Source organism: Lottia gigantea, assembly GCF_000327385.1.
Source record: "Lottia gigantea unplaced genomic scaffold LOTGIsca_11, whole genome shotgun sequence".
Taxonomy (NCBI): Eukaryota; Metazoa; Mollusca; class Gastropoda; family Lottiidae; genus Lottia; species Lottia gigantea.
The window spans coordinates 2,664,176-2,684,701 of NW_008707001.1; the positions used below are offsets into that span (position 1 = coordinate 2,664,176).

General features: G+C 33.1%; 4 protein-coding genes across 4 annotated transcripts; 1 reads left to right on the forward strand and 3 right to left on the reverse strand.

Annotated features, from left to right (window-relative positions):
* Positions 1-429: 429 nt before the first annotated feature.
* LOTGIDRAFT_109890 (hypothetical protein) lies at positions 430-1,541 on the reverse strand (the record flags this gene model as incomplete). Its single annotated transcript, XM_009047167.1, has 2 exons — positions 430-863; positions 1,241-1,541. 2 exons carry the CDS (start codon positions 1,539-1,541, stop codon positions 430-432), a joined length of 735 nt encoding a protein of 244 aa, XP_009045415.1.
* Positions 1,542-2,159: 618 nt separating this feature from the next.
* On the forward strand, positions 2,160-5,980 carry LOTGIDRAFT_230230 (hypothetical protein; the record flags this gene model as incomplete). Its single annotated transcript, XM_009047168.1, has 10 exons — positions 2,160-2,205; positions 2,301-2,405; positions 2,633-2,759; positions 3,061-3,124; positions 3,456-3,539; positions 3,789-3,937; positions 4,152-4,301; positions 4,563-4,602; positions 5,376-5,563; positions 5,934-5,980. 10 exons carry the CDS (start codon positions 2,160-2,162, stop codon positions 5,968-5,970), a joined length of 990 nt encoding a protein of 329 aa, XP_009045416.1. The 3' UTR covers positions 5,971-5,980.
* Positions 5,981-6,656: 676 nt separating this feature from the next.
* On the reverse strand, positions 6,657-9,130 carry LOTGIDRAFT_230231 (hypothetical protein). Its single transcript, XM_009047169.1, has 5 exons — positions 9,114-9,130; positions 8,371-8,598; positions 7,944-8,130; positions 6,929-7,032; positions 6,657-6,772 (listed from the first exon to the last, which is right to left on the reverse strand). The coding sequence occupies exons 2-5, from the start codon at positions 8,585-8,587 to the stop codon at positions 6,702-6,704; spliced, it is 579 nt and encodes a 192-aa protein (XP_009045417.1). The 5' UTR covers positions 8,588-8,598; positions 9,114-9,130; the 3' UTR covers positions 6,657-6,701.
* A 932-nt stretch (positions 9,131-10,062) lies between these two features.
* Positions 10,063-14,049, reverse strand: LOTGIDRAFT_212112 (hypothetical protein; the record flags this gene model as incomplete). The annotated part of the gene is made up of 9 exons (XM_009047170.1): positions 10,063-10,201; positions 10,489-10,589; positions 11,298-11,461; positions 11,807-11,862; positions 12,148-12,309; positions 13,004-13,074; positions 13,292-13,371; positions 13,676-13,776; positions 13,945-14,049. The coding sequence occupies 9 exons, from the start codon at positions 14,047-14,049 to the stop codon at positions 10,079-10,081; spliced, it is 963 nt and encodes a 320-aa protein (XP_009045418.1). The 3' UTR covers positions 10,063-10,078.
* Between the last annotated feature and the right edge of the window lie 6,477 nt (positions 14,050-20,526).

Sequence of the window (20,526 nt, forward strand, 5' to 3'; positions counted from 1 at the left end):
TCATTTTTTTCACATTCTTATTTATATTGAGATTTTTGTTTCAAGACTGAGATGCAATAGTTAATCAGTAAGTCGGTTAGCTGCTAGTTCATTAACATGGCAATGTATAGTTCCATAGTTCAGGTCTGTGGTGCAGTCCTAGCATGTGTGCAGAAAAATCTGTACAAGCAAGACAATTCTGTCAATCAAAAATTCCTAAGAATGACAAAATCAGGAGTATAGTAGTGGACTCCTCTATGGGGGAGTTCCATCAGGTATTTCAAAAAGAGTAAGCATGCTCTGTTTCACCTGTATAAATTGGCAAAAAGGATCAGATGGGACAAAACATGTAAACAACTCTCTTTACCATTAACCAGTTCAACCACATTTATTCTTCATTCAGGCATAGTAAAACCTCAGTACTTACACAGTTAACTGTACTCTTTTCATTCACTTATACATATCAGGCCAAGTGATCAATTGAAAATTTCTGGCCAATAAAAATATTTCTGAAGAATCAGATCGACTTGATGCAGGCTTCACCACTTTTACTGATTCAAAATTTGATTTTAAATCATTCTCAAAACTCTTCTGATTAGCTCCCATCCACAATTTACATAGAATTGTTCCCCCTGGCTTTAAAACCCACAGTCCAAATTGAAGCACAGCTTGACACAGTTCGATAATAACATCATGGTCCATGGATTTGATACCAGAAGCATTTGGAGCCATGTCACTCAAAATCACATCAGCCTTTTGTCCATTCAAGATGTCCAATATTTTAGATTGAGATTCTGGTAGAGTAAAATCACATTCTGATAAAACGTGGACACCATCAATTGGTTCAAAATTCTGGAGATCTATTCCTATTACTGTTCCAATTCCTGCAAAAGAAGAATGTAAATAACAAATTGTAACATCAAAATTTAAAAAACAAAGACAGGAAATGCTTTTAAATCATAACCTTGAATATAATCAAGTATTGCTTAAATAATCTTTCTTGGGAAACTAAGATAGTGACAGTCTACAAGACATTGTACTTGTGATAGAATTTCGAGAAAAGCAGCCTGTTATTTAGATGGGATGGTTAATTAAGAACCCATCTATACAAGACTTTCTCATACTTCCATGAACAAATTAAGGTCTTGTCTGTTTTTATCAACCCATAAAGTACAACACAGAATTCGATTTCCATGTATTGTGGGGTTGGTGGGTGTTTGGGGGATTCCATCCTCCTTTGTTGAGCTAAAATAAACCATACCTTGCTTGTGTTTAGCAACTTTCTGTGCTGCAACTTGACACCAAGAACCTGGTGCAGCCCCACAATCGATGACAACTTGTCCTGGACGTAAAATCTTATATTTATCATTTATTTCTATCAATTTGAAGGCACTTCGACATCGGTAATTTTCATCCAAAGCTTTCTGAACGTATGGGTCACTGGCCTGCCGTTTCAACCATTCTTGTGAAGACTTGCCCTTTCCTTTCAATTTTTCGACTGTTTTGGATAAGTGAAGATGCCGCTGACAAACTTTTCTGATTTCAAAATTTGCAATTAACATGCGATGAAACGTTATTAATGGCATGTTCTTAGGAGCTTTAACTTTTGTTTAGGGAAGGGTATCCCCAGGAATTCCCTACTTCCGTTACGTCATTTTTTTTAGAAATTCCCTATTTCCGGTGACGTCATTGAGGATATCCCTCATATCCTCAAACACAGTTAAAAAAAAATAGAAAATTCGTCTGCTTATGTTTATTTATCTGTTAAACTTGTTATATTACCAATCTTTTATCAACAATGATTTCCTCAAGGTTCTTCAGACGAAATTTGGCTGAATGGAAATCCATGCAGAATAATCTTAAATCAGTTTCAACAAAGTTAGGTGTGTGTGGAGGAGACAAATTCTCAGAAAGCAGAAATTCAGACCACAAAAACTCAAGGCTCAGGATTCACTCCTGTGACTGTAGGCATACATTTAAAACTAGGAATTTTAGTTCCACCAGATCGAACAGTTGTGCTATGAATGGTGAGTTTTATTCAAACTGTAGGCTATATTTACCTTAATGAAATGAATAATGGTAGTCTAAATATTGCAAAGTTGTTGTTGCAGGTGCCATCTATCCTGAGCACAAATCGTATCGAACTGTACCTTAATATTATTTATTCTGTGTACATCATTATGATTATTGCAATATCACAGCAAGAGAAAGAGAAAGCTAATACAGGTATACAGTACACTTATAATTACTTTTAACTAATGTCAATTATGATTCAATATAGAGCTAGTTATTAACTTTATCAGCTAACCTTATTCTTACAGCAACTGATAATTTTGATGTTTTGTTGGATCCAAAGAAAAATACTGGAAATGAAGAAGATTTGATTACTTTATTTCAGTCAGCCATGAGAAAAGTTCCACAACAAGGTAATTTGTAATATTATTGGTTGGAGTGGATAAATCACTTTTGAGGGAAACCTGTGGAGCAGGTTCTTTATGCAGCAATTCAACTGAGTACTGGCCAAGCAGTACATAGACTCTTCTGTATTTTTTAACCATTTACAAAGATTTCTAGACTGATATAACACATACCGGTATATATATATATAATGATATAATACATAATGATATAAGACAACTATTCTATTTTTCAGTTGTTATAGTAACCACAGCCAAACAAGATAAAAATGGGAAATGGGTAAAACGTGGTATAACTTGTAGTTCCTTTACCAGTGTTTCTATCAAACCACCTATTTTATCATTCTGTATTCATACACCAAGGTAAGAAAAGTATATTCAATTAATATTCTTGCAAAACAGAAAGAGAATTAACCCTTTATTCTATAATATACCATAGTTTTCTTCTTTTTTTCTGACATTATTCAATAAATATTTTGAAACCACTACAGGATGTCATACTGACTTCTCAGAGTTAAATTGACACTTTACAAATTGTCTCCCTTGGCACACTAAGGGTGAGATAATCAGATAAAGGTTGAACTTCAGAATAAATTATCTCCCTTGACACACTAAAGAGTGATAATTTTAAAGACTGATGTTAATTCTTGAAAGTTTGTTTCAGTCGAATCCATGAAATTTTACAAGAAAATGAAAAATTTGCAGTTCATGTGTTAGCTCAAGACCAGGTACTTGTTTCTATTTCCTTTCTTACAGAACAATTTCCATCATTGCACACTGCAAGGTGTGATCAATCTCCATTTGCCAATAGTTTTTCTAGGTATCTTACCTACATTTTCAATTAGATTTACAGTTGAAACAGTTTATATTGCTTCTGTCATAGGGTATTTAGAATGGAAGAAACATTGTTGAAGTTTTCAGGATTAGGATTCCTGAGGTAGGAATTGTCTCAAAATTATAGATAGCTAAGGTATTAAAAGCTCAGAGCTGTTCTGAACAATGTTATACCCAACAACCCTGAATTTCTATATTGTCTACAATGTCAATGTTGTTTTCTAGATACATCAATGTTTACATTTTGCTAAATCCTGGGCCAGTGATTCGTGTCAATTCGAAAGTGTACCTCATGTACAGGGAGAAAAGGTGAGAATGTTTTTATGTAGCGGTGAAAGATTGACACTTGCTTTCAACTAGTCAACATTAACAACAGACTTTCTCATTATTCAACACACTTCATGGACAAAGGTTGTGAACATGTTATTGGTTAAATATCATTAGAAATTAGAACACATCATTATGAACATAGCATTCAGATTTAAAAGCTGTGTCATACAAACTTTAATGTTAAGAAAATGAAGGGGAATATTAGAATAGCTACTGGTTTTATTTCAGGGATTACCTATAATAATGGGGTCTCTAGCTGTATTACTGTGTACTACTCATTCTATACATACAGTAGGGGATCATCAGGTTTATTATGGTAATATACAGAATGCCAGTGTCTCTCATGATCTACAAGATCCATTGCTATACTTTGTGAGGTAGGTATTCAACATAGACCGCTTCTTCTTCCATTATTGTTAAAATTCCAATTAGCTAGATCTTATTTAGTATGGACAAATTCAGTTTTACATCAGCATGACATGTCTGATATATGTATAATGAGTTGACCATCAGGGCTTCTCTGATCTCCCAAGTATCATCCATATGACATCCACTGTGATTATTGCAGTAACTTTCCTGATTTTATTTCAGGTCATTCCGTTCTGTAGGTGATCAGGTATTTCTACAAGCGTTTGAAGATGCTACTCTACCATTTGAAGACTGGACTCATGAAGCTCATCTTCGTATGGCGTGGAACTACATCAAACAATATGGTAGAGATCAAGCTACACCTTATATCAAGTGAGTAAAGAACCTGCTGCTCCTTCTTCCTCTTAATAAATAAAGATATACAACTGAACATTTGATTATGAAAGATTCCTCAAATTGCCTCATCTCATGATTTGAAAGATATACTGTTTTATTAGAAACAAATTGACAAAGTGGCCCTAATAGCTAATGCTTGGTCTTTAAATGGAAAAATTTCAATACCCACACAACTTCAGTAAGATCATGTCAGACGACTATTTTAGGAGGTATTTAAGAATTGTTTGTATATTGTAGACTAGGAATTCAGAAATATAATGAAAAGAACAAGGATAAGGTATGAGTTTTATCATTGAATATTGTTCGTCAAAATTTTACACCAAATCTTTACCTGAGGATTCAATCCCTGAATATTTTGTTTCTGTTTTTTGCTTGTGGGTTACTTTAATCCAGGTACAATGAAGACATGTTCATAACCCACAGAAATAAATAAAAGTATTATATATTTTATAATTATTATATTATATTATTATATTTTATAATTATTATATTATATTATTATATTTTATAATTATTATATTATATTATTATATTTTATAATTATTATATTTTATAATTATTATATTATATTATTATATTTTATAATTATTATATTATATTATTATATTTTATAATTATTATATTATATGATTATATTTTATAATTATTATATTATATTATATTATATTATTATTATATTATATTATTATTATATTATATTATTATATTTTATAATTATTATATTTTATAATTATTATATTATATGATTATATTTTATAATTATTATATTATATTATATTATATTATATTATATTATATTATATTATATTATATTATATTATATTATATTATATTATTATTATATTATATTATTATTATATTATATTATTATATTTTATAATTATTATATTTTATAATTATTATATTATATGATTATATTTTATAATTATTATATTATAATAATGATTATATTTTATAATTATTATATTATTATATTTTATAATTATTATATTATTATATTTTATAAGATACCTATTGATATTATATTGATGTTTATGTTAATTATTTCAGATACAAACAGGCTATCACGAAACCATCACCATGTTTTTTATTCACTTGGTAACAGACGCCATCAATAAGGTTACCAGTGACGTTTCGTTCGATGATTTTCTCCGTCAAAATCAACATTTACTGGACAACAGTTTATTGTTTCAGTATTATAGTAAAGAAACATTAGCCAATAGTGAGGCTAGATTACGGTAAATTACAGTGGAGTTTCTATGTTTGAATAAGCTGGGGGAGGGCAGGGTTTCAAGAAGAGGCAGAGAACTGTCAAGGGGGACTAACAGGCGAATCTGTCCCAAGTGTTGGATTGCGATGCAATAGATGTGATTGTTAAGATTTATGGGACCCAGTTCCTCAAAAATCATATAAGAATATTTTGTATAGATAGACACTTTTAATGAATTTTGTATGTGTGGAAATTTAAATTGAGGAATACAAAATTATGACAAAATTTTTTTTTCTTAATGAGGGACCCTGAGATCCTGATCACAGGAGGAAGCTGAAACCTCTGAACTGTCTTTAATGAGAATTCAAATTTATATCAGATATATTTTGTATTTTCAGTTTTGTGGAACCCGATAAGAAGTCATTACCATGTTGATATTCAGTAGTTTATTGTAGTATTATAGTATGAATCAGGTTATTGATAACCAGGGTCGTAAATCTTCCCGGTGTTTGAATTAATAGATTTAGTGTTAACGTCACATGCTCTCCCCCCTGTTTTTTCAAACGTTTTTAAGGGTAATGTGCACACAAATATACAGTATGTGGCAGACTGGAGCCATTGACTTCTTAGTAGGTTTTTATTAAATGCCAGAAGATATTATTTTAACATTTTGTTTCTAATTAATAAATTAATAAACAAAATTGTATTCTTTTATGCAACTAGGAGCCGAAGTGGCTCAATAAGTAAGACACTTCTCCCAAATCTGAAAGGTCCAATCCGTGCAAAGGTGGAGATAATGGCTTCACATATTTCAACTTTTCAGTAATATACAGTCAAGACAGAATGAGATCCAAATGAATGCTCTGACTTAACGGAAGTGAATTTCCCATCAGACTTCAATTCAGTATTATTTATTACAGTTCACTGCTATCCTGTGAGTACAAGAGTCATTCTCTGTTTAATGTATCCCTTGTACAATTCTCTTTAGTTCAAACAATATACCCCTTCAGACAACGAGAACACAGTATACTAATCTCCCCCCCTCACCGTACCATCTCAAAAGACATTTGCATTCACCTAAATAGTTGCAAAAGTTCTACTTGGGTCAAAATAAAGACAATATATTTTTAGAATTTATTTATTTTGAAGATTTGGGGGCGTGTAAATTAGTCCTCCTCTTCCTCATCTCCACCTCCTCCAGCCTCGGCTCTCTTCATATTCTGTCTCTTTACACGACCTGAAAATACAATCACATCATGAAGTCTCTTTAACTGTTAAACACTGCATTAGTCTGTACTCTTATCTCAAGGTGCTATTACACTATAGAGATGACCAGTTGTGTCTGCTTGTGAATATTGAAAGGCGTTTACTTAATAAAGAAATCTGGACATACCTGGTCTGCCACCACCATATGGTGATCGAAGAGAGAAGTCAATGTGTTTCTGTGAATCTAATCGTACAATATAACTTGGGATATTCACCACTTGTTTTCGTACTCTGAAATATTGAAATAAGCAAACATTTTATGAATTGTTTTGACACCAATTTTATATTCCAGGATTTAAATACATCGATATTACACTCAGTGATTTCCTATGTATAAGCAGATACCTTTTCAAGGCATCAATCAGTGATCACAATGGCACCAAAACACAGTAACATTTCCCATGAAGCATAGTAAAAGAGAAACACAGACCATCTTATTCCATGCTTACTGAACAAGACTTTCTCCTTTTGTGACAGAAAGTAATTTTGAATTTCTACACCTCGGTACATTGACAAGACATACCTTTGTTAACAAAATAATGGACAAACGTGGACATATGACAATAGTCAAAGTGGCCCATGATGAAATTTTGGTTGTTTTAATGGAATCCACAAATCCATGATCGTATGACATTAGTCAAATTGGATCAGGATGTATTTTGTTTCATTTCCCATCCAAGTTCAACCAGCTTTCACCATAAATATAACCCTGTAGTCCTAAGATTACCCTTGTCCGTACTCTTAGTCGTAAAACTTAGTTTCAGTGGACTAGAGTGTTTTATATAAAATCCTTGCTGAAGATTAAAGGAATATTATGAAGGTTGGAATCTAGAGACAGTCCATTATAGATATAAAGATTTAACTTCTGGATTAACTGTATCAAGACTATGAACACAAGCTGTGCTTAATTCTCCCAGAAAAATAAAGTTGGAATACCAAATTGTTCCAAGCAGAAATGCTACAATTTTCTGAATGATAATAATAAATTTATTATCCTGCTAGAAAAATACTGAAAAATTAACTTTGACACAAATCTAAATTTGGTTTCCTGCATAAAATGTCAGCACTGAAGCTCATATAAGCTAACCCATGCCTCCAAAGGATAAGTTTTGTCAAACTCTATAACAATTATGTGTACCTACCGAATATGTCTTTGTCTGATGAGGACACGAGCATGATGGATACTCTTGGCCAAACCCAGTTTAAATACTTGGGTCTGGAGTCTTCTTTCTAAGAAATCTTCCAATCTTAAACCCAGAACATAATCCAGTTTCATCTTGGATTCATCAAGGACACCAATTCGGATTAACCGTCTCAACAAGGCATTACCTAAAAATAGACAAATTTCAATTTCAAAATTTAGCTCAACATAAATCATTAATGACCAGTGTGCATCAACACATAGGAAAATGCAAGATCATTAGAAAGGATCACACAAAAAATTTCACCTCTTTCAAAAAACACTTTGCTTTGTCAATTCACAAGACCTACTCTACAACCACAGTGGGCTCGGAATTGAATTTTTTCTATTTTGTTTTTATGGTTGATTGTATATTTGTATTTCCTCACCTTCGAAGAGACGTTTTGGGTCTTTTTCTTCTCGTGTCAACAATTCTCGAGCAGCCTTTCGGATTTTACCGAGGGTATATTTTACACGCCATACTTCTCTCTTGTTTCTTAAACCATATTCACCAATTATCTTCAATTCTTGATCCAATCGTTCCTTCTCAAAAGGACGTCTTGGGGTGGCGTAAGTTTTACTCTGGACTCTAGGAATACGACCCATCTTGATTTAGTCTGTAAAAGTGGAAATTTATACATCATTATTGCTTAATTACCATCAGCAACGGACATGAAAATTTCCCTAAAATGGTCCTTAAGAGTAATCTGAGTCTTGTTAATTAATGAATTTTTTTTTAATTCATCTGAATCCAAAACCCTTCTTCAACCAATAGCATAGGGCTGAAGATTTCTCCCATGGTTATTTGCAAGACAAGACTGACTGGGCTTTATCTTGGCCACGGAGTTTAATCAAACATCAAGATGATAGATGATTTCTAAACCAAAGGTTTATTGGAACAAGTACGAGTTGCAAATGAATATTGCCATGTTTCTGATCATCATGCCACATGGCTGGCCATGCTTCATTCTGACATTACATGTAATGATGTACGGTAGCCTAATCAAGGCCCAAGATATAAGAATTCAGTCCAGGGAAACCTTTTATTTATTCTATTCAAATTGAATCGTATAAACGATCAGGGGGAAAATTAATGGTTTATTTTTTAGAGCTGCCGAGGAACACTACATACCGCTAGGACGAACCCACGTGAAAAGACCTAAGTTGAAATGCGCATGACTAAAATCTGTACGCTAAAAACTCGGCCTATCCAAAATGGAAATATTGGTGAATAGACTTTCTGTGGGAACAATGAATTAAAATTGACGAATTTTATTTCAAATGAAAACGAAAAAAAGCATTTATATTGTTTAAAAAATGCTGGAAAGTTTCTGAACGAATTAGAACTATTTTTTGATGGTTACAGTGAAGCGGTTCTCATAAAATACTGGTCTAAGGGAGACAACCTCATTTTACATTTATATGCTACAGCCCACAATACTTGTATGTTATACGTTCATTCCCAAAATAAAAAAAGTAGAGTGCAAAAGTTTTAAGAGTATGCAGCCTTTCTCTGGTCTAAATTTTATTTCATGATGTCAATGTGTCATACGAAAGATTGTTTCTAACTAGAAAACAGATTGATGTCAACAAATTTTCTCAAGGATGCACCAAATTTGTAGCCCTATTATTCTTGCATGTAAAACTTAGTCCTGAAATCTTTAGGACTACCCTTAAACTCAAACTAATCTCTTAAAGCATGACTTCATCTGAAACACATCTGCCAACTTCACTCAAAATCAAATATCTAAGCTTATATAAGTTCTATCAGATATGTGGGATTTCCCCATCTGATGAAGCTTAGGAAGATAGGCGACACCAAGCAGTGTTCAATGAGTGAAATATTGTCTGGTCAGTGGACAATAGCTTTAGCTTTTAGCCTTCTATGTTTCTATTTTCAATTGAGAAGATCATAGCACATAATGCCACTTTTTTCCCCCACTGAAACAAAGTCATTCCATAACTGATGCCATACAGAGGACCTGCAGGTAATTGAGCAGGAGCCTATCCACTGGGTCAGGATAGAAGAGAAAGTATTTGGCTCTGAGGACTATCTAATTAATCAACATAAAATCATATCTAATTTTCAATAAAGTTTTATTTCCCAAAACTACCATATAATTGATTCCATTCTATATATAAATCAAGATCTTTAATTGATACACTGGCTCGAACTTGAGTCAATGATTCCAAAAAATCTTCTAAAATTATGGCCCGAACCTAAAAAATAAAATATACCACAAATTTCATCATTTACTCATGCTATGCATTTCTAACATCATAATATTCCAGTTTGCAAGGTTGATCATTAAAATGTACTTTGTTTTATTAGCAGAATTCCTTAAATAAGAACTCGTCACCTAGTGAGCTATCCACTACTTAAGGTCCCTAAATCCCCAGGGCCCAGGCTGCAGGCAAGAAAATTTAAATGCTACAGCCAAAGATTTTAAGCTGCCCCATGTCAATAGAATTTGTGTTAATATTTTCTATATTTCTGTGCTACCTACCTCATCATTTGTTATGGTTTCTATCTGATCGAACGGGATACTTCTAATAGGACCTAAAGCTGCTTCACGACATAAATTAGCCATGTCACTTCCAGAATAGCCTACAGAAATAAACCAATAATAGTACATTACATTAAACTCTTTAACCCCTGGGTAAGTTTATGATATCTTGTTTCAATGAATCTCATAGACCTTGATCAAAGGCCAGATGTTGGGTAGTCCAACACTTATAATGATTATTGATATATCAGAAGAACGTTTGACTCTTATATTTTCAGCTATTTCAGCTAAAGAAATGATACTACCACAGATAGTATTACAGAGACATCCTTAGTTAACATATCTAATTATCTTAACCTTAGATACTACCTCAGATAGTATTACAGAGACATCCTTAGTTAACATATCTAATTATCTTAACCTTAGATACTACCACAGATAGTATTACAGAGACATCCTTAGTTAACATATCTAATTATCTTAACCTTTAACTTGCAACTTGTTTATCATAAATCTTTACTTTGTGACCTAGACCAGTGCTTTCATGAGACTATCTTCTCATCTAACACAATCATGACATGGAATGAACATGTACAGAGGCCCCGTGTGTTACAGGGTGTGCACGTTAACAATCCCTCAACAGTTGGAAAAGAGTGGGCTAATGCTGCTGACCTGGCAAAATTTTCCACATTGCATATTGAATGGCCTTGCCTGTCTTCATTAGCCCACATAATGCAGAAAAGTTGGACATAAAACTCCATTAATTTCTTAATATGAAAATTTGCAATAAGAAAATAGAGACTACATACCATCTGATTTGTGACAGATGAGATCTAAATCTTGGTCTGTAAGTTGATGTTTCTGTTGTTTTAGAAGATTGACCACTATTTGTCGACGTGCTATATCTTCAGGTAGAGGTATATACAATCTCTTTACAAACCTTCTACGTGCTGCTTCATCTATCTCTTGAGGTCTATCATAAATAGATTTAAATTCCGTCATTATTCAGATAAAGAATAAATAAGGGGAGAACCAATATATACTATCTAACTACATGTATTTGAGTTCTAAAGCACCTGTATGAACTGGAACTTTAACTCAAATGGTTCTATTATGAAATCTACTGGTTTCATATCCCTTGATTGAAAAACAAAAATTTCATTATAAATTTACAGTCTTAAGGCAATAAAATATTGAATAAAAATAAAAAAGAAGTACTGTTAATGACAGTCTGTCACTTTGCCACATGTTTGAAGCAGCAGTAAATGAGAAGTGTGATAAAAAGTAAGAATGTATATGAAGTTCTGTAAACACAGACCTGTTTGTTGCACCAATAATTAGTATTCTATCTTCAGAATCAGTGGCAGCACCATCCTGAAAATAGATCACATATTAAATGATTTACTACAAACATCACTTCAAGAGGATTCGTGATGGAATATTGTTCTCCATTTAGAACAGCTTAGACCCTCTCAAACACCCACTGATAATAATAACAATAATATTCATGGTACATTGTTAGAAATGTCCAGTCCTACAGGATTGTTTGTCATAAGGTCTTGCTGCCAACAGAAAATAAACGCAGATTGGTGACATAATTAATGGAGTAGGTTGGCTAAGTTTTAGGATTTTTAGGGAGTGATTCTGACAAGCACCTACCAACTGGACGAGAAATTCTGTTTTAATTCTACGAGACGCCTCGTGTTCATTGTCAGATCTCTGAGACAGGAGAGAATCAATTTCGTCTATAAATATCACAGCTGGCTGGTTACATCTCGCTACAGCAAACAACGCTCTCACCATCTTCTCACCTTCTCCTACCTATAACACAAATATCACATCAAAATAACTATTAAGAATTATATTATAGCTTCCTATTTCACAATAATCCTTAATCAGAATTTATACATAATGCTCACATCATATTCTCTTCTCCTTCTACCTACACCCCCTAAAAAATATCAATGAGGCCATACAAAATAAATAATCTGTTTCACAGGCCCAAAAATGCCTGATTGCTGCCTTAATATTAAAAGTATTTTAAATTTGTGGTAATAAATAATAAATGCTTTCGCTTGCTCCGATTTATTCCAGTTTGAAAACTAAAAAAACGCTAATAAATAATAAATTTGCCCTCTCGCCCCAATTTTTGAAAAAAAAAGCCTGTAAAACAGAATATTTATTTTGTATGGCCTAAATGTTATTGAAGTACTATCAATAATCATACAGAACATTCCTAGATAGCTTGCTTCACAATAAATCTTATAAACTAATTAGTTTTACAAATAGATTATGACAATAACTCCGTTAAATTCTATATGTGCTGCATGTCTTCTTGGTGTTTTGTATCAGCCAAAAAAATGAGCTTTTACCTCTGGAAAATATGTGTTATGGAACATATAAATAACCGAGATTCACCAACAGTGATTTAATCATTTCAGCTCTGATGATAATTTATCTGCACATTACAAAGTGGGTGTTAAAAAGCAATGGGAAGACTAATCCATTAACTTACCCATTTAGAAGTTAAAGAAGAGGCACTGATACAGAAAAATGTTGATTTAGACTGACTTGCTATACATTTACCTACAATATTAACATAAAATATATTTTAATAAGATATCACTTTAGACTATTCTCACTGTTTCTGATTTTTATGCTTATTTTTTGGACATGAAAGCTACCATCAAGATACCACAGATAAATCTCTTTAAACTTTATTTTCAGATATATATATTTATTTAGAGAAGGCCATTGAGATGCATGTTTCATTAATATTTTAGTTTCATCAAAGCCTACTTACCAATCAAGGTCTTGCCTGTTCCTGGTGGACCAAATAGTAACAAACCTTTAGGTGGACCTCTTAACCCAGTAAATATATCTCTGGAATAAAATTCAAAATTTCACCATTAAAATCAAGTTTTAGTATTAATGTAGTTGCTAGTGGATGATGTTCAGTCTTCCTATATGCTGACTCTCTGAAAAAATTGCAGACATAACAAAACCAGACACAAAATGGCAAACATTATTAGTTAAGTGGTCACTAGAATGGGGATATCAAATATACTAAGTATACAAAGTAAGAATTATGGACTAAATAGGTTCTTTGAGATGCAGAGTAGACCATAATTGAAATTATCAGCCGTCTTATCCCTTAGGAGATTTCAATCTATCAAAATATACCTACGGTCTGAGCATTGGCCACACTACAATCTCTTTTATAGTTTTCTTGGCAAATTCCAAACCAGCCACATCATCCCAGGTGAGCTTTGGTCCATGATCCATGATCTATTCAAAAGAAAATAAAATTAAAAGACTTAAGTCCTAAAATTGTAATACTGGTACATTTTTTAAAAAGAAAATCAAATCCTTAACTTTCAACCATACAACCTGGCTAAGCTGGTAAATCACTTAGATAATTTCTGAGAGTCTTTATTTTGAAAAAAGATATCATACCTCATTATTAATCAGCTCAATCATCTTGGGATCAATTCCTTTCAATCTTTCATCCACTGGTTCTTCAGTATCATCATTACCAGCTTTATTGTCAGGTTTTACCATACACCTAAAAATAGAATAAACAGAAACTTCATCAGTTCCTTTTCTACTCTCCTAGGCCAAAGTCATGGCAACGACCAACTGGTAAATAGGATCCCTGTTTCCTGCTTTCTTGGCAAAGACCAACTGGTAGACAGGATCCCCTTTTGTTTCTTACACCCAACCCAAGAAAATAACAGAACTTACCCATCTTCATCCCTACTGATGACTGGTGGAATAAATTTACTGCTGGGTCCTCTCCTGAAATGTTAAAAACTTGTTTGAAAAATCCTGAAGCAGATAGATCTTGATATCCTTCAATGGAGGAACACAACTTGTCACTAGGACACTATTTTTTAATCAAAATCCCACAATACATTATTGGGTTGAGTTGAAACTACATTAATGATCACAAACACAAGTCACTGCCAGCACATTTATAGTTTATTACAGCTCTATTTGGATTCATTGAATTCACATTTTCCAATTAGCCACATAAAACTTTACAGTTCCTGGGAAAGGGGTAAACAAAAAACAGACCTGGTTCCAAGAGATTTTTTCACTCCACCATAGGCTGTATTAGATATTTGACCTTGTGGTTGACCTCTGTTACCTCCACCATATTTCTTACTTTGATCTATCGCCTAGAATTATTTCAAATCTTTTTACTTATTACATTTGATCAAAAAGGCCGCTATAGAATGGCATTCCTTGGCTTCCATAGGCATAAGTCATCATTTGATGACACTCTACAACTGGATTTTTCAACTCCCTTTGATATATTTACTAATTACTAATTATTAGACTTATAAAAAAAAAAATTTAAACAAACCAGTTGATCTCTAGCAGTTTTAAAAGGACCAGAAGGAGGTTTCTGCGGGATTTCATCTTCCTCTTCTTCTTCATCTTCCATCTCCCCTCTCTGTCTTTTCTTCCACTGAAAAAAAAAACATTAATTACATAATAATGTGTAATCTCCTACATGAAAGGAGATGAGGAGCTGTGTGTGCTTTTAGAATTCCTAGGCTAAATAATCATTAGCCTCTAAGTGTATGCTGTATTTTTCCTACTATTTGGGTGGGCACGTGACACCTGGAGGATGTCAAGATCAGTTGATAGAATCAAGACAGTATATCACTTAAGACATATTCGTGCTCAGATTGTAAAGAAACTCTGTACCTCTTTCCTTCTTTGATTCCAGCTGCCTCCATAATTTTCTTTATGACTACCTCTACTGTTCTCTAGAGAAAAGACAATTGGGTTAAAATGAAGTTAGTAATATCTTAATCACACTCAACTGATGTGATATACCAAACCAACCTATTTCAAATGCTGATTACAGAAAATTGTTAATATTTCTTCCAAACTGAACAGACCACTGACCAATTCAACCTACCAGTCAAGGACCTAAACTATTGTACCACTACCCAAACCATACCAAAAGAAACCTTTTCAAAGTCCCCCTTATCCCAAAGTATATTTCTTGACTATTCTACTCACCGCTAAATAGAGACTTCTTTTGTTCATATTGAGATGGTCTTGAACCACACTGACCTTCAGTATTGTATCCCCGGCCAGTGTTTGTGGGATTCCCATACACTGTAACTGGGTTAGGACGGTTGGTGATTTGATTTTGGAAAGGCTTATTTCCAGTATTTTCAGAGACAAAATTTTGGTGCCTATTTGGAATTACATTTTGTTGTCCACCACTTGAGTTGAAGCCTGCTTGACCAGGTTTTGAAGCTCCATGAGGAACATTATCATATGTAGCATTGTTTGAAGCAGAATTTGCCATATATCCTTTTGAGTTTGCAGAAACATTAAAGAGAGATGGTCCTGTGGAATTTGATGATATGGTTGTATTCCGATTGACATCAGGGTGATGTGATGATAGCGCTGTTGAGTTCGAAACTTTTGTATTCTTTCCTGCACCAGTAAAATATGAAGGCAGACCAAGTTTTGGTTTTTCGGATTCTTTATTAGTAACAACATCTGGCACAAATTTTGTCTTTCTGGGTCTAAACAATGGCTCTGAACTATCTTTCAAACTTGATTTTGACTGAAACAAAACATTTCAAAGATCAGACAAAGAACAATTTCAAAATACTTATAAACATATGTATTGGGATAGCAATCATCAAATTTTCATATCTGACTATGCTCTGTCAGATTTCAAAACAACACATGTCTGTTGGATACCTAGATGATATTGGTAATGTAAGAATACCAACCTTACACCTTTCAATATATTCTTGAAAATAAGCCGCCTTCTTCAGTGTATCTAAATCTAAACTTGATTTCCATAACTGACTCTCTGCAATAAAACAATATCATAGTTTTAGTCAGACCCAACCCAGTTTTCTTCAAGGCATGATAAATCTATATATTACGTAAGAGAAACTTGGTAGGACCATAGTTGTAAGGCAATATGAGATACAATCTCAGCCAAATATGGGAAATGTCTCTAATTCAAGTTAGCCAGTATGATATGACTAATTCACTCCACGCCACTGCACTTCCTAAAGAAGAATGTACGTAAATATTCATCTTTTACCATTTTTCTTTCCAGTACATAGAGCCAATGCTCCAGCAGCAAAATTATTTAAACCTGAAAAAGATAGACCATGAAATGAATCAGGGTTAGGAACTGAAACTCTATCAGCTATGGAAAGTTAAATTTTTGATTGGTTCATCATCTTCTCAAGTGCTTATATTAATCAAATACCAACATTCACATCTGCTAATTAAATACCAAATAAGTCTAATTAGCTATATGAAATCTCCAAAATGGGTGCAAAATGGGTGCAGAATGGCAGAGGCCTCCTTTCTTTTAGCTCAAAACAGCTGACATGTCCAAAATGAAATTACCTTTACTTTCATCAAAACAATCCACAATTGACTGATATTTTTTGACATATTCTTCCTTCATCTGATTACTTGTTACATCAGAAACTCTGAAATTTAACACATTTGTTATATTATATGTAAGTAGTAGCCTACACAGGGGCTGAAAAGCCTCTAGTTATTTTTGCCCTCTTTTGCTTGTCAATCCCACTGTGATGAAGTAATTACAGTAGATAAAATATAATGGCATAGAGTTTTACATCCTACTTTTATGCTCCAGTTTGCAGAGAGGCAACACCATACAGTATGCCATGAGGGGAACCTTGCCATGAGAGTGGGATTTTTTATCCGACTATAGATCTTTAATGTGTACAGCCTGTGGAACAAGTGTACTTGGTTTAATGTCCTATCTTCTTATATTATAAATTCAAAATCTGAACCTACATTTTATGATGAGGAGCTAAATTCAAATGAACAATTATATTTCTCAGAATGTCTGCCTTTTCAGATGGTGTTCCATTTTCAAGATTCTTATCAAATTTCAAACTTTGGAATCTGGCAAGAAACAACTTTTCTTCTTCACTTTTCTCCATGTTGGTTTCTGAAACAATTACTAAATAGACAAAATAGATAAAACAGTCTCTCACATAGAGTGAAATAGAGTTGGTATAAAGGGACTGCATGGACCATCAACTCTGATATGAATAAATGAATATGTGAATTAGAGACGGACGCTCAATTGGCTCCTAAAAAGTTCCTTTTAACATGCCCTTTTTTTAAGCATTTCAAATGTATGCTATCAACTTCATGTCATTTTGTCAAGTCAAGTTATGTCCAGCATGTGCAGATCTCTTGACGTTAGGGATGCCCCAGAATTAAGACAATCTTGGCTCCTTGCTTATTCCCTATCCCCCATGGAGAATGTCTCTTGCTGTAGTTGCCCATCCCCCTCTCCTTGCATATATTATATAATTATAATGTAGACCGTAAGCTGCGATTCAACCATTTAAGCAAGACCACTGACTAAGACAGCTAATGACAAGCTTTGTCAAAGACAGAATTATATAGAAGCAAATGAGAATGCTCGATTTTACTGCAAAAAATTTCAAAATCGGATCTTCTTGGTTTGTTTAGATCTATTGGTAATAAATTAAATGTAGTTATAATATTGTTATATTTTGACAGAATTTCCCGCCGTTTACATAACGTTTCTACCTCCGTAACAGAAGAATCGATAAAGGGGAATAAACCTTAATTACTTCAGACTACAGTAAGTTGAAAAGTTTAGAATAAGATGGGAAGTAATCCATTCAGAATATTTAACTACGGACCACATATGTTTCACTTTGCCTGAACGCTTCAAGATGTATGCTAATGATAGACTTTATGCGACAAGACTGGTGCCGAATTTGTGTAATTTTTAAAAATCTCTAATGAAACTTTTACCACAAAATGTGATAGCTTTAGAGATGATTTGCTTGTGTTCGCTTCCAAAAAAGTTTTGACAAGCACAAACCTAGAATTATGTAAGACATACATTTTATCACGATATTTATTCATTTTATCAACACTCGAATAATTTACGGAATAAATTAAATTTTAGATATCACTTGAGAATGAAACGCAGGTGACCTTGCCTTATGTCAAGTTTTCCAACATTGACAGGTGTGGGCCTATCAATTTATGGTTTTTACTACTAATGATGAGTCGTGCGACACCAGTTTATCACAAATCTTATTCAGATGACTATACTATTGTATATTGAAATGTGAATGTTTATTGCACGCGCCCCGCCTACTTACCTATATTATTCGTTTTACCTGTATAGTATATTGTATTGCCGTAGTAAATACAGGCCGGTAGAGGACAGTTTTAAGTCACATCTGAAGGTTTAACAGATGCAGTTGCTTTGAGGCAGGCCCTGCTAACCCTTTTGTGACACTATGATTCCACATGAAGCCTACCACTAGAACTGATTATCCTTTAGGCTAAATATTTAAACAATTCAAGCTAGGAGCTTTAATCTTACAATTAAGAGACAACTAAAATACACCTTTGAAGTTTTTGCTCAGCTATGATAAATTACATATTATCTTAACCGGAACTTTTCTAATCCAACAGTTGCTCGAACCCTATCAGACCACACCCACCCAACAAATTTTACGCATATGACCCTAAAGTTTCCAAAGTTCGCAAGACAGTATATACAAAAGTGCATATCATTCAAATAAAATCTTTCTAGGATCTTCTCTTGGCAGAACCAATTTGGAAGCCAGAAAGCTTTAAGGAATAGGTTTATAATTAAAATGTAGGTCTAAACTTAATGTTTAGCATTAAAATATCACCAAAATGTGTTGTATTGTTCAAATAGTTTTTACCTCCGACTGAACAATTATAAATAACGTTAAGCTCTCAAGTCAAATGCATTATTGACACACCTGTGCAGGTAATAACCTCTACCGACCTGTAATTATCAGCCTGTGATAAATAGCTCATGAAAGGTACAGATATTTTACTGTTATATTGACTGCGATTGTCACTCAAGATTTCTGTGACCAACTGAGACGCGTTCAGTAGAAACATTGATCTTGGCCAACTTTTACTGTTTACATTTTTACTCCTTTACAACTCAACTTTACTGTTACTTGGACTATAGTGAGGATGTTGTAGATTGATGTGACAGGGGAAATTTCAAGATATTGGATTAAAAAGTTCTGGAAATTTCAAGATATTGGATTAAAAAGTTCTGTTTGTATTCAACAATTACATATTCTCAAATACCACTATTATGTAAGAATATCTATAATCTATAAAATTTTCCTATTGTGCTTTGCAACTTTGTTTACAGTCATTAAAAAAAAAATATTTCAGTTACAAATATCTGGATTAAATAATTGGATATATTATATTGTTACCTATGACAGGTAAAGATATCTACCAAATATTTTCTTGTTGTGGTTTGTATATTGTGATATATATTCTAGAAGTTCAATAACTCAGATAAATTTAATATTTTGGGTGAAAAGAGTCTGAAGATAAAATTTTGATATAGTTACATGATTAAAAGTTTATTTTCTTTAAGGTGTGTTCAAATACATTGTAATAGTTAAAGATTTCACCTGTATTAAAACTCACCAGTAGAAATTGTAATTACAGTAATAGCAGATTGGAATACCTGAGTATATTTTATTGTTCAAAGGAATTTATTGTGTTTACAAGTTTGAATCGAAAGAATTTTTACTCTTCAAAAGACATCTATAGAGTCTAGTGGACAAATCAGAAATTTTTCATATGGAAATTCTACTTTTAGATAGAAAAATTTCTGATGTCATCAATGAAGCATTTTTTAAAAAAAATATTTTATATAACTTTGAAATTGAACCAATTTTTTTGAGAATTTTTATTCTCAAAATCACTGGCAGTGGCATCGGAAAGTCAACTTTTCTGAAAGAGGAATCAGAACTCATAGTTTCTTACTACTGAACAAACATAAAATACAAGGATACAATGTTGATATTAAGGATATAGATATTATAATTAGGATTAATTAAGTTAACGAGTTTACCTGTAATCCTCTATGTTAATGCTGTTACCTGTAGTCAGGATGAGCTGGGATATACCTTAAGTTAATGAACAGGACTGATTATCTACCTGTAT

Coding starts and splice junctions, on each gene's coding strand:
- LOTGIDRAFT_230231 (XM_009047169.1), bottom strand. CDS start 8,587: ATGGGTCGTATTCCTAGAGTCCAGAGTAAAACTTACGCCACCCCAAGA. Junction 8,131..8,370: donor CCCAAAACGTCTCTTCGAAG/GTGAGGAAATAC, acceptor GTCTATTTTTAG/GTAATGCCTTGTTGAGACGG. Junction 6,773..6,928: donor ATATGGTGGTGGCAGACCAG/GTATGTCCAGAT, acceptor TTGTATTTTCAG/GTCGTGTAAAGAGACAGAAT.